Source organism: Bufo gargarizans, chromosome 6 (genome assembly GCF_014858855.1).
Source record: "Bufo gargarizans isolate SCDJY-AF-19 chromosome 6, ASM1485885v1, whole genome shotgun sequence".
Lineage (NCBI taxonomy): Eukaryota > Metazoa > Chordata > Amphibia > Anura > Bufonidae > Bufo > Bufo gargarizans.
The window spans coordinates 205,937,400-205,951,499 of NC_058085.1; the positions used below are offsets into that span (position 1 = coordinate 205,937,400).

A 14,100-nucleotide genomic window follows, 5' to 3' on the forward strand; every position below is an offset into this window, starting at 1 on the left:
CCCGATTCTGTAGTTTACAAAAACACCTCATATGTGGTGGTAAACCGCTGTACGTGCACACGGCAGGGCGCAGAAGGAAAGCAATGCCATACGGTTTCTGGAAGGCAGGTTTTGCTGGACAGTTTTTTTTTTACACCATGTCCCATTTGAAGCCCCCCTGATGCACCCCTAGAGTAGAAAATCCATAAAAGTGACCCCATCTAAGAAACTACACCCCTCAAGGTATTCAAAACTGATTTTACAAACGTCGTTAACCCTTAAGGTGTTCCACAAGAATTAATGGAAAATAGAGATACAATTTCAAAATTTCACTTTTTTGGCAGATTTTCCATTTTAATATTTTTTTTACTTGTACAAACCAAGGGTTAACAGCCAAACAAAACTCATTATTTATGGCCCTGATTCTGTAGTTTACAGAAACACCCCATATGTGGTTGTAAACTGCTGTATGGGCACACGGCAGGGCGCAGAAGGAAAAGAAAGCCATACGGTTTTTGGAAGGCAGATTTTGCTGGACTGTTTTTTTTTTTTTTTTGCACCATGTCCCATTTGAAGCCCCCCTGATGCACCCCTAGAGTAGAAACCCCCAAAAAGTGACCCCATTTTAGAAACTACGGGATAGGGTGGAAGTTTTTTTGGTACTAGTTTACGGTACAATGATTTTTGGTTGCTCTATATTACACTTTTTGTGAGGCAAGGTAACAAGAAATAGCTGTTTTGGCACCGTTTTTATTTCTTTGTTATTTACAACATTCATCTGACAGGTTTGATCATGTGCGATACCCAATATGTATACTTTTTTTTATTTATGTAAGTTTTACACAGCGATTTCTTTTTCGAAGCAAAAAAAAAACATGTTTTAGGGTTTCCATAGTCTGAGAGCCATAATTTTTTCAGTTTTTGGGCGATTACCTTGGGTAGGGTATGATTTTTGCGGGATGAGATGACGGTTTTATTGGCTCTATTTTGGGGTGCGTGTGACTTTTTGATCGCTTGCTATTACACTTTGTTCATCTGAGGGGTTAGGTCATGTGATATATTTATAGAGCCGGTCGATACGGACGCGGCGATACCTAATATGTATACTTTTTTATTTATTTATGTAAGTTTTACACAATAATATAATTTTTGAAACAAAAAATGATGTTTTAGGGTCTGCATATTCTGAGCCATAGTTTTTTTTATTTTTTGGGCGATTGTCTCAGGTAGGGGCTCATTTTTTGCGGAATGAGGTGACGGTTAGATTGGCACAATTTTGGTGGGCAAACTCCTTTTTGCTGTTGTACTTTTGTGATGTAAGGTGACAAAAAAATGATTTCTTTAGCACAGTTTTTATTTTTTTACGGTGTTCATCTGAGGGGTTAGGTCATGTGATATGTTTATAGAGCCGGTCGATACAAACACGGCGATACCTAATATGTATACTCCCCCCCCCCCCCCCATTTTTTACCAATTTTTACCCACTGCGTGGCGGTGATCGGAAATACACAGGGCGTAAAGGTACGCCCTGTCTCCTTAAGTACCAGGACATAAGGGTGTACCTGTACGCCCTATGTCATGAAGAGGTTAAAGCCATTCATAGGTGGACTTACTGGTGTACTTCAGATCACTGTCCTGCTGCAGAACCCAAGTACACTTGAGCTTAAGGCCACAAACTGATGGTCAGACATTCTTCTTCAGAATTTTCTGGTAGAGAGCAGAATTCATGGTTCCATCAATTACAGCAAGTTGTCACGGTCCTGAAGCAGCAAGGCAACCCTAGAACATCACACTACCACCACCATGTTTGAATGTTGTCATGATGTTCTTTTTCTGAAATGCTGTGTTAGTTTTAAGCCAGATGTGCTTTAGATGTTGCTCTGGGTTATTTTGTCACCTCCTGAGAAGGTTCACTGCTTTTTTCTCCATTTGTGGCTAATAGCTCTCACTGTGGTTCGCCGGATGCCCAAAGCCTTGGAGGTGGCTTTGTAACCTTTTCCAGGACTGATAGATGTCAATGATTTTCTTCTTCAACTGTTCTTGAATTTTTAAGATATTTTGAATTTTTTAAGATATGAATTAAGATATGAATTTTTAAGATATTTTAGCCTACTTCCTGTTGTCAGACAGATTCTATTTAACTGATTTCTTGATTTTACAAGTCTGGCAGTAATCAAGTGAAATTGAACTCAGCTTTCTAATTATTTTTTTCACATAGGACCAGGTTGTTTGGGATAGCGTTTTTCCCCTGAATAAATGAAATCCTCATTTATCAAACTGGAGATAAATAGAACTGGCTTAGTTGCCCATAGCAACCAATCAGATTTCAACTTTCATATTGGACAGCTTCTTTGGAAAATGAAAGGAAAAATCTGATTGGTTGATATGGGCAACTAAGCCAGTTCTAGTTTACATTAGTTTGATAAATGACCCCCTGAATTTTTGTATTTACTCAGTTATCTTTGTCTGATATTCAAATTGGTTTGATAATCTGAAACATTTAAGTGTGACAAATGTGCAAAAACAAAATAAATCTGTAAGGGGCCAATACTTTCTCATAGCACTGTATATATTTAAATCATTTTTGGGGATTTTTTTTTTCTCTTTTTGGCCACCAGCCATTTATTTAGTATTTTGCAGATTTTATCCCAATTTTTTATTTATTTTTTTACAGGTTTTAAGCCTTGTACATCTGGATTTCAAAGGCTACAGCTGACCCCTTAAATTTGTATTTTTAAATGCTTTTTTTCTGAGTTTATTGCACTTTATACAGTAGCTGTAAGCCATGTGGGGTTTTATTTTAGCTGTTTATACTTGTTACCTATAGGGATACATTTTGCAGTACCTAATGTAGAGGTAAAGCTCTTCCATTTATCCGATTATGTGACAATAGCTGCTCCCAGTCTATGCCAGGAAGTGCTGCCCTTTACACAAATAGATACATTTGAAAACAAACTTCAAATGGTCCCATTGCTAAATTAAGACCTTTGCCTTCACAGCCAATGTTTTCTTTTTATAGTTATTCTCTTGAAAAAATGACACAGAAATTTCTATCTGGGTGCATGATTTTAAACCATGACAGTACACTAAGAATGGCATTTATTTTTTGTCCTTAATCAAACCCCTAATTATGGCCCCCAAAATATAACCCAAGCTGTATGCAAACTGCATGTGGTTTTCCACATAGCTGGCAACTACTGCATTTCACCAGGGGTGGAGCTAAATTTCTTGCTATGATTATTTTCCAATCCTCGTGGACAGCATTACAGCGCCCTTCTGTTCATCACTACAGGGGTGCTGCTTTACTTTTCCGAAGCTGTCCTGTATGGGCAGCATTTGCATGGCGTTTATATGCTCTTCCTATGTTCCTCTAGATTCCTCTGGTTACTCCGGTTTCCTCCCACCCTCCAAACATGCAAATAGGTTAATTTGAAATTTAGATCATCAGCGGAAAAGGGGGCAAGTGATGACACTATATGTACAGCATTGTGGAATATGTTGACACCATATATAAAAGTAAAATAAATAGGCTAGTCTAAAAGGGACAAATGTATTGAAGACAAGTTAACTTTAATAAACTGCTTGTACTCTAACAAAACATGATGGATTTAACAACCCTGTACAAAAGCTTTGTGCCAAGATCATTAAAAATACAAGCAAATCTATCTGCAGAAATACTAGAAATCTTAAAGAGAACCTGTCACCTTACTTGACATGTCCGTTTTAGGCCTAGTTCACACGACCGTATGGCTTTTATTGTTTTTTGCGGTCCGTTTTTCACGGATCCGTTGTTCCGTTTTTGGGTTCCGTTGTGTTTCCGTTTCCTTTCCGTTTTTCCGTTCCGTTTTTCCGTATGCCATGTACAGTATACAGTAATTACATAGAAAAAATTGGGCTGGCCATAACATTTTCAATAGATGGTTCAGAAAAAACGGAACGGAAACGGAAGACATACGGATGCATTTCCGTATGTGTTCCGTTTTTTTTGCGGACCCATTGACTTGAATGGAGCCACGACCCGTGATTTACGGCCAAATATAGGACAAGCTCTATCTTTCAACGGAACGGAAAAACGGAAATACGGAAACGGAATGCATACGGAACACATTCCGTTTTTTTTTGCGGAACCATTGAAATGAATGGTTCCGTATACGGACCGTATACGGAACACAAAAAAACGGCCCGTACACCCGCAAAAAAAACGTTCGTGTGAACTAGGCCTTAGTAACAACTCACGTTTCCTATGTACGAACAATTCTAAACCATCATTTTTTATTTACTCTATGTTGTTTCTACTAGAAAATTAAGAACTGTCCGCAGTCTGCAATAAAAGTTCCAACTTAGTGTTACCAGTCTGAGGTGTGTCCCTGGAGAGTCTGACACTGACAGCACTGAATGGATAATGTCAGACTGTGCAGGAACACCCCCCCCCCCCCACCCCACCCCACACTGGTATCATCTATCTAGACTTTATTGCAGACTGTTGGCATTTCATTCATAAATTGTAGTGCAAATAATAGAGGACAGGTACAACATGGAGTTGTAAAAATAACTGCTCCAAAATTGTTATTACATGGAGAACGCAAATAATTAATAAACCCAACCTGTCAAGAGAGGTGATGGGTCATATTTAAAACATGGACTAAATGAAAACAGGCTTTGCAGAGGTTTTTTAAGCCTTTGCTTACCATCATCCTGGGTGGACTTAGTCTTGTTGTCTGCCAGACTGATCTTTTCTGTTGCAATGTCTCTTGCCCCTATGGTTCCTGCTTTATACTTTAACCTGCCTAGTGTCCTGTGCTTGATAAGGAATGATGAACGCTTGAACTGGGCAAATACTCTTAAAGCTTGACACCGGGATACTGCCCAGCCAGACTGGTTAGAGTGTGGGAGAAGAAGTCTACTCCTAGTTTCCCTCTTGCCAAAATAGTGGGTTGAAGGGTAGAGTCTGCCTTTGCGGCGAATACGTTTTGGAGGTGCATAGCTTGGATGGCTTTTTTGGCGTGGCTGCCCCTGGGTTGCATAGATGTGGGACAGTCCATCAAAGAGCCCCTTCAGATGACTGTTACTGGGGAGGCTTCTGAGTGAAGGTGCACTGGAGTGGCTTGATGAACTCTGTGGGGAATTAGAAGTGGTAGAATTGCTGGATTTCTGTGAGCCTGGGCTATTACCTGGCATGGAGGTGATATGTAAAAGAGGAGAAGGAGCTGGTTGTGAAGGCTGAGGGGAACAGTTTAACTTATGTGAAGCCTCAGTATCATTAGTTTTTTTTCTAGGTCTGTAGTGCACAGACAAGTCTACAATTCGTCTGCGAAATCTGCGTCCATCATGTGATGGAGTGAAAAACTTAGTGAGGCCATCAATTAGCCCTTTCGTTTTCTCATTAACTTTCAGGGGGGAGCAGGTGGAAGTGAAGGTGGAGCTGATGGAATGGGGGCCGGGTCTAGTGCTGTCAGTTGCAGCAAGGCTGCAGATGGGGTCCTTCACAGATGCAGCATGACCAGATGGCAGTGTGGTGGTACACATTTTAGTTTTTTGACTCCTACCAGATGGCCCTCTTCCTGGGAAAGAAATCAGAGGAACTTCTTCATTGGAAATACACCTGCAAATAAAGAAGGAACAACATTTCTAATATATCAAAAATAAGAATTCATACTCAGTAAAGTACACTCATTGACAAAAAAAAACATAACGCACCAAGAGGAAGTTTTTGGAATCAAATGAAACTTTATATGTGTGAATGAAATGTTAAAATATGTAAGTGATTACACTATTAGAGCCAAAAGATACATTTAAATTGGGGAAAATTGTACAATTGAAAGGAGGCTCTAGTACCGTTGGGCTGCCTGTAGACTGGATAAAAGGGGAGATATTGTTGGGCATTGATAAGATACAGTTGGACATGGAGACATACGGGTTCCGCATGGTATCCTGCTGTACATTTGCTCATAGATGTTGTAGCTGGGCCTGTAGATCCTACACACTCATTGGTTGCTGAAGCTGGTGTCCCAGCTGGACTCATAAATCCTCAATTGGCAACAAATCTTGCAACCAGGCAGGCCAAGGATGTACTTCAATCTGCTGGAGACGTTCTTGGAAACCTTTTTTGTGAGTGGGCGAGCATTAACCTGCTGAAAAATCCCAGCTGGAAGTTGGAACCTATGCCATGAGAGGCAAAACACGTGGCCACAGGATTTTCTGCACATATCACTGAAATTACATCACACCAGCAGTTAGGGCAGTGTGTTGCTCCCTAACAAAGGCAGGATTGAAGCACTCACTGAGGCCTCCATACTCAAATATGACCGCTTTCAGATATGAAACAGAACTTGGATTTGTTACTAAAGGCGCTATGATTCCAGTCTGTAGCAGTATAATTTTCTCATTCACGACAATACTAAAAACAAAGGTGATAGTGGCTGGCTGTCAAAGGCAGAACACATAATGGGCTCCGGACACCTTTTTTTTTCTCAAAGTGCCTGGAAATGGTCTGGGCAGGGACAAGGGTGTGTAATGAATTGCCATTTGTATCTGGATGATGGGAAAAAATGGGAGTGGATTGTGATTTATAGTGGATCAAGTTATCCTTTCTACTAGTGGTCTGTCTGGGCCATTCAGAGCACCTAGATGGCAAGTAATTTGTCAAAAGTACTATCTTGCTTCTCACAGTACAATGATGCGCCCCTTCTCAAAGTCTGTTAAATGAGCAAAATGTCTTCAAGTCCTAGAGGTCAAGTACTCAATTATATCTCAACAAAACATACACTACCCAAAGATGGCCTCCACGAGCCTTTTTATAGGGCAGTAGGGGGGAGTATTTTTACGCCCTTTTGATCTAATCAGATCACACTGGTAATCACGCACGTATCAGCCTGAGTCATAACTGCATGCCAAGTTCTGCAGCAGTCAGACATCTCTACAATGATTTGTAAAGCACATAGAACAGGTATATATTCTTGACTGTGTATAATAAAAGTATTAATGAAACTATGATCAGCCAAATGCAGGGAGAACATGGTAGATTGTACTTGTGAAATCAGAGGGTACGTTTTATTAACCATGGTATATTTCAGTTCAAATTTTATGTAAATTCACTAAAAACTGCATGACAGATGCAACAACAGTTTAAAGCAGTGTGGGGATTCGCTTTGGTAGACAGGGTGTGCGGACGCAGTACTGAGGCAAATAACCAGTTCTTAAATCAGATGTCTGTATTTATTCACACATAAAGCAAAAACAAAAAGTCACTTTGCAGTCTTGGTGCTAGATCACACACAATGGAAAGTCCAAATGGCAAAAATCATCTTGTTGGCAGTTCTACCTCCAGCAGTCCATAGCAGGCTTTTAGGGGGCTCGTTTCCCTTACAGACGTGTCTCAGCCCTCCAGCATGGCACAAGCCTCAGATCCCAGCACACGCACCTCCTGAGCTCCACTGTCAGACTGAGGTAATCCTCCTCACCTGGCAGTGCTGGCTGGTTTTTAGGCTTAGCAAAACCGGGCCTGGAACATGGGAGTAGTTACCCACCCAGCACTTTGACTACTCCCAGTAAAAGCAGTACCGGATCAGCTATACAGCCATACTAAGTATTAGGGTGTCAAACAGCAACTGCTGCTGACACATAAAAACCGGCACTTAGTCCAACCTGAGGGGGTGAACACATGCCATACTGTATACTCGAGACAGCGCATCCGCGTTTCCCTGCAACTGGCCTGACCTGTGTTCTACAGAAAACTTAAAGTTTTGTAAGGACAGGAACCACCTGGTGACTCGGGCATTTCTCTCTTTGGCCTGGCTCATCCACTTGAGAGGGGAGTGGTCAGTCACATGGCGGAATATTTTCCCTAACAAATAATAGCGGAGAGACTCGACTGCTCACTTGATAGCCAGGCAATCTCTCTCCACTATACTTTACCTGGTCTCGGCTGGAGTGAGCTTGCGGCTTAGGAAGACAATGGGATGCTCCTCCCCGTTGACTTCCTGAGACAGTACAGCACAGAGGCCTACTTTGGAAGAGTCTGTCTGCACTATGAATTCCCGCTTGAAGTTAGGCGTCACCAAAACTGGGGAACCCCACAGGGCAGAGTTCAAAGCAGAGAAAGGCTCTTCCGCCCAGTCATTCCAGTAAACCATCTGACTGCGTCCCTTCATGACCCTGTCAATGGTGCGGCTACAGTAGCAAAAGTAAATCTCATATAATAGCTTATAAAACCTAGGAATGACTTTACTTGTTTAGCGGTGACAGGTCAGGGCCAATTTCTTTTCGCCTCTATTTGGTTTACTTGGGGTTTGATCACTCCACGCCCAATGACATACCCCAGGTATTTAGCATCCTCTAACCCTATCGCACATTTTTTTGGGGGTTAGCGGTTAGTCCTGCATTACGAAATGAGTCCACTACAGCCTGCACTTTGGGTAGGTGACTTTCCTAATCGGTACTGTGGATGACAATATCGTCCAGGTAAGCCGAAGCGTACCGACAATGTGGAAGCAGCACAATGTCCATAAGCAGTGTTAGGGGGGGCACCATGCAGACAAAAGGGTAGAACCTTGTACTGATATAGCCCTTCAGGTGTGATGAAGGCAGTTTTTTTTTTTCTTTGGCAGCCTCCGTTAAGGGCACCTGCCAGTACCCTTTCGTGAGGTCCAAAACAGAAAAATACCAGGCTTGTACTAGCCTCTTGATAAGCTCATCCACCCGGGGGCATGGGATACGCATCGAATTTGGAAATCTCGTTCAGTTTACGAAAAACTTTACAGAACAGGAGTGTCCCATCCGGCTTGGGTATTAGCACTATAGGAATAGCCCACTCACTTTTAGACTCCTCAATGACGTCTAGCCTCATCATCTGCACTTCCTCTGAGATGGCTTGTCGATGAGCCTCGGGTACCCGGTATGGTTTTAGCCGGACTTTCATCTGAGGCTCAGTGACAATGTCATGCCGAATTGTGGAAGTGTGTCCAGGGAGATCTGAAAACACATTCGTGTTCTAGCTAATAAACTCCCTGGCCTCCTGAGCCTGCTCAGAGGAGAGGCTGACAGCAATTCTTACTATGGCAGCCGCTTCCCTTGCTTCAGACAGAGGGTCCGAAACCGCTTCCCCTAGAAAACCTGGCTGCAGGCTGTCTTCAGTACAGGTTTCCCTATCTTTCCACACGGTTTGAATAGATTCACATGGTACACCTGCTCCGGCTTTCGCCTCCCTGGTTGGTGTACCTTGTAATTTTACTCTCCAGTTTTTTCAAGTACCTAGTAGGGCCCCTGCAGGGCCGGTTCTAGGTGAAATGGGGCCCTGGGGGGGAAAACAATAAGGGCCCCCCCCCATCACACGTGCTGACTTTAACGTCACTTGGCAGCAGCACATCTCCCCCCCCCAAATGCACATTTCTCCAGTCCAAACAGAACCAGGGCGGGCTATTACACTGCTGGCACTGGGATGGATGAGATGGTGCCTGGGATGGATCCGATCCAGTTTAATCAACCAACCTACCAGTAACTCCACCCCCCCCCCCCCACCCCCAAATGCACATTTCTCCAGTCCAACTGACTCCAAACAGAACCGGGGCGGGCTAGTACACTGACATGGGTTATATGGTGCCTGGGATGGATCCGATCCAGTTTAATCAAGCAACCTACCAGACTGGGATGGATCCCGATCCAGTTTAATCAACCAACCAGTTACTGGTAGGTTGGTTGATTAAACTGGATCAGATCCATCCCAGGCACTATCTCACCCGTCCAAGTGCCAGTATACTAGTCCGCCCTGGTTCTGTTCGGACAGTTGTACTGGAGAAATGTGCATTTGAGGGGGGGCAGTTACTGCCTTACTGGTAGTACCAGTAACTGCCCCCCCCCCCTCAAAAAAATGCACATTTTTCCAGTCCAACTGACTCCAAACAGAACCAGGGCCGCAGGCCGGGCTAGTAGTACACTGGGACGGCCCGGGACTAAGTAAGCGAGTGGGAAACTGGGAATGGATGGATCATGGATCCGATCCAGTTTAATTAACAACAATATAACCCACCTACCAGACAGTAACTGTAACTGGTCTGTGATGACTGACTTCTGTAGACTGGACTTGGATTCTTGGAAGTTGGAACTTCAGTGGAAGTTTGGAACTTGGCTGGGGGCTGGCTGCCTTCTGACTGTGGGCGGCAGGCCGCGGGTCTTCCCTGGCAGAGTCAGACTGGGCTGTGGCTGGCCGGCTGCCAATGGCGCTTGCTTTGCTTGCTTCCTTCTTCAATCCAAGTTCTCTGCTCTGGGCGGGGGGGCAGAGCCTGTGGAAACGTCAGCCAGACGCTAGACATGCCTGCCTGTGCCGTGCATGCCGCTGCTCCAGTCTCGAATCTCTTAAAGAGACAAGCAGCGCAGGCACAGTGGCCGCCGGCGCCCGGTGGGGGGCCCCCTCCACTCCAGACTCCAGTCCAGTTTTAATTACATTACGGCGGCGCGGCGCCGTCTCCAGACCTGACCGCTGGGTCTACCCGGCGCCACAGGCCCCCAATAGAAATATAGATATAGTAGTAGTTGCGGCCGGGCCGGCGCTGAGGGCCCCTAAGGAGTTGGGGGCCCGGGGGCATTTGCCCCCCTTGCCTCTATGGTAGCGCCGGCCCTGGGCCCCTGCCACCTGGTCAGGAAATTACTATCCACTGTCGGCACTAGAACCAAAACCCGATCACCTGGGTTAAAGAGCCAGACTCGAGCCTGCCGATTATAGATCAGATTCTGGGCTTGCTGAGCGGCCGCCATATGCTCCCTGACAAGAGGCAAAAACAGTCACAATCTGCTGTTGCATCTTGGTAACATACTCAAGGACACTTCTATGCGGAGTAGGTTGCTGTTCCCACGCCTCTTTGGCTACGTCCAACAAACCGCGAGGATGTCTGCCATATAGCAATTCGAAGGGCGAGAACCCAGTAGAGCCCTGGGGGGCACCTATTGCACAGCGAACATGAGATAGGGCAGAGGAAGGTCCCAGTCCTTCCCATCTTTAGACACCACACTTTTTAACATGGTGTTTAATGTTTTATTAAACCTTTCAACCACACCGTCCTTTTGTGGATAGTAAACGGATGTCTGTAACTGTTTGATATGCAGCAACTTACAGAGCTCCCTCATGACCTTAGACTGGTCAGTCAGAACCTCTTTAGGTAGCCCCACTCGGGAGAACATTTTTTATTAGCTCCTTAGCTATGAGTTAAGCTGATGTATATCGCAGTGGCACCACCTCCGGGTACCGACTGGCTTAGTCTAGGCCAACCAAGATGTGTTGGCATCTTCTAGCGGACTTCGGTACTGGGCCTACGAGGTCCATCGCGTTTCGCTCAAGCGTTACATCGACGATCTAGAGAGGTACCAAGGGACTGCGAAAAAGGTGCTGGGGCTAGTTGCCTGGCAGGTCGGGCAAGACTTACAGAATTCGTCCACCTCTCTAAAAACACTGGGCCAGTAAAACCGTTGTAGTATCCGGTCCTGTGTTTTCTGCATTTCCAGATGCCCCCCGAGAACATGTTGGTGGGGTAACTCTAACACGAGTTTGCGATAATCCTGGGGCACCACTAACTGTTCAATATGTTCACCCCGCAGTTGGTTTACCCGATACAACATATCCTGATGAACCACAAAACGGGGCAACATCGACTCAGCCCCTGGTTGTTGTGGTTCACCATCTACTATTAATACATTTCCCCAAGCTCGGGATAGGGCTGGGTCTCGGTATTGTGCAGTACCAAAATTATTTCCAGAGACATTAAGGTTGGCCAGTTAAGGACCCGGCGGCAAGTCCTCTACATCTCCCACCATTACATTCAGTGGGGTTGTTCCTCCCCCCCCCCCTCCACCAAAGTGGCGGTCACCCCTAATGCTAGCCCTTTGGCCTCGGGTTCCCCTGTCTCAAAAGTATCAGTCACTCTTGTAGCAGGCCACAGTGCCGTGAAGCCTGGGAAGTCTCTCCCTATTGTAAGTTCACAGTGTAAATTTGTGGCAACTGCCACTTCGTGAGTCTACCTGCCAGCCCCTGTGGTGAAAGAAACCAAGGCGGTGGGGTAGTCTTAAGTCACCATGGATGCACATGACCCAAGACTTTCCGGCCAGTATACTCCGTGGTTCGTACCAGGGAAGCCCTTACTAGAGACACCAGACTGCCTGAGTCCAGCAAAGCCTCCGCTGGAGTGTCTCCCACTTCCACCCGGCACAAGTGGATTAGAGTTTATGGGGTACCTGCTGCACACAGCATATAATATGCTTCCTGGCATATAACGACTGACGGTAGCCATAGATCGTATCCAAGGGTTCCATCTGATGTAAACAGTCAGCTCCTACATGGCTAGACTCCTGACAACGCCAGTAGACTATCGAAGTCAGGTTCATAGGGGGCACATCCCGGGTGGGTTTGGTTGGTACAAGTCGCCAGGTCTAGGATGGAGATTTACTGGGTTTGACTACCCCCTCCCAAAAGAAACCCCCCCCCCCCCCCCAGTCAGATTCTTAGTAGCCTCGAAGCGCTCCACCAGGTCTACCATTTCCGGGCATTGCCAGGAGACCAGGAGACACCTGGCCGATCCAGTGCTGGAGAGGGGGTGGCAGAGCCCTCCAGAACATATCAGCCAATACTCTATCCAGCATAGCCATGGGACTCAGCACATCAGGCTGTAGCCACTTTTGCAATAGGTGGAGTAAGTCATAATACTAGGGTCTCAAAGGTTCCGCCAGCTTAAAACCCCACTAATGTACCGGCTGGGCCCGGACCAACACATTCACCTCCAGTCTTGCCAAAACCTCACCCTTTACTTTTTGGTAGTCAGCCACTTGATCGTCCGGCAAGTCTATATACACCCCCTGGAAATCAGATGCCAGGAACGGAGCGACGACCTCAGCCTACTAGTCTCAGGGTAGCTCCTCCCTGATGGCCACTTTCTAGTACATCACCAGGTAGGTTTTGATGTCGTCTGCGGGGGTAATCTTCGGAATCGCGGCACAGACTGCTACCCGAGCATCGTCAATGTTCGGGGTTGCTCCTGCTTTCCTCAAAGCCATCACATGTTGTAGCAGCAACTGGTTGGTCTCCTGCTGCTGCTTATTAGCATAGCGTTGGTGCAGGTTTGTCTCTCGCTGCTGCAGATTAGCCGCCATGATAGCCTTCACAACAGCCTCTATTTTGTCGTGGGGTACTGGTTGCAATACAGCTGGTTTAATGTACGACATACAACCGTGCCTGGAAAAATGCAGAACCCAAAAATATTGGAGTTCACACCAGCCTCACTACTCTTGCCTGCATCCTCCACCAATTGTGAGGATTTGCTCTGGTAGACAGGGTGTGCGGATGCAGTACAGACGCAAATTAGCAGTTCTTAAACTTCCATGTTTATTCACACCTAAAGCAAAAACAAAACGTCACTTTGCAGTCTTGGTGTTAGTTCACACACAATGGAAAGTCCACATAGTAAAAATCACCTTGTGTGCAGACTGCTTCCAGCAGTCCACGGCAGGCTTTAGGGGGCCTGTTCCCCCTGCACATGGGTCTCAGCCCTCCAGTCCGGCACAAAACCTCAGATCCCAACACAGAGACTCAGCTGTGGAGCCCAGCTGCCTATTTAAGGACAGCCAGGTGCTGCCAAAACCAAGACGGGTACTTAAATTCCTGCCTTCCCAGACAAAACCTCTCGCTGAGTTCACTACAGCCTGCACTTTGGGTAGGTGACTTTCTCAATCTGTACTGTGTATGACAATATCGTCCAGGTAAGCCGAAGCATACCAACAAGCATAGCCACTTCTCTTGCATCAGACAGATGGGCCAGAATCTCTTCTCCTGGAAAACCCAGCTGCAGGCTGTCTTGAATACAGGTTTCCCTATCTTTCCATGGTTTGAGTAAATTCACATGGTAAACCTGCTCTGGCTTTCGCCGCCCTGGCTGGTGTACCTTGTAGTTTACATTTCCAAATTTTCTTGAGTATCTCGTACAGCCCCTGCCACCTAGCCAGGAATTTACTGTCCACATTCAGCACCAGAACCAAAACCTGATCACCCGGGTTAAAGATCCGGACCCGAGCCTATGATTATAGACCTGGCTCTGGGCTAGTTGAGCTGCCTCCATCTGCTCTCTAACAAGAGGCAACACTGTC

General features: G+C 45.6%; 1 protein-coding gene across 2 annotated transcripts in view; it reads right to left on the reverse strand.

Moving 5' to 3' along the window:
* KAT6B (lysine acetyltransferase 6B) overlaps nt 1-14,100 on the reverse strand; it is a 258,661-nt gene that overhangs the window by 135,094 nt on the left and 109,467 nt on the right. The window contains exon 6 of one of the 2 annotated variants that reach the window (XM_044297450.1): nt 5,526-5,581. In XM_044297450.1, coding sequence (XP_044153385.1) covers nt 5,526-5,581 — 56 coding nt within the window. Of the gene's footprint in view, nt 1-4,667; nt 5,582-14,100 lie in introns of both variants that reach the window. The other variant, XM_044297449.1, reaches the window with a different exon arrangement.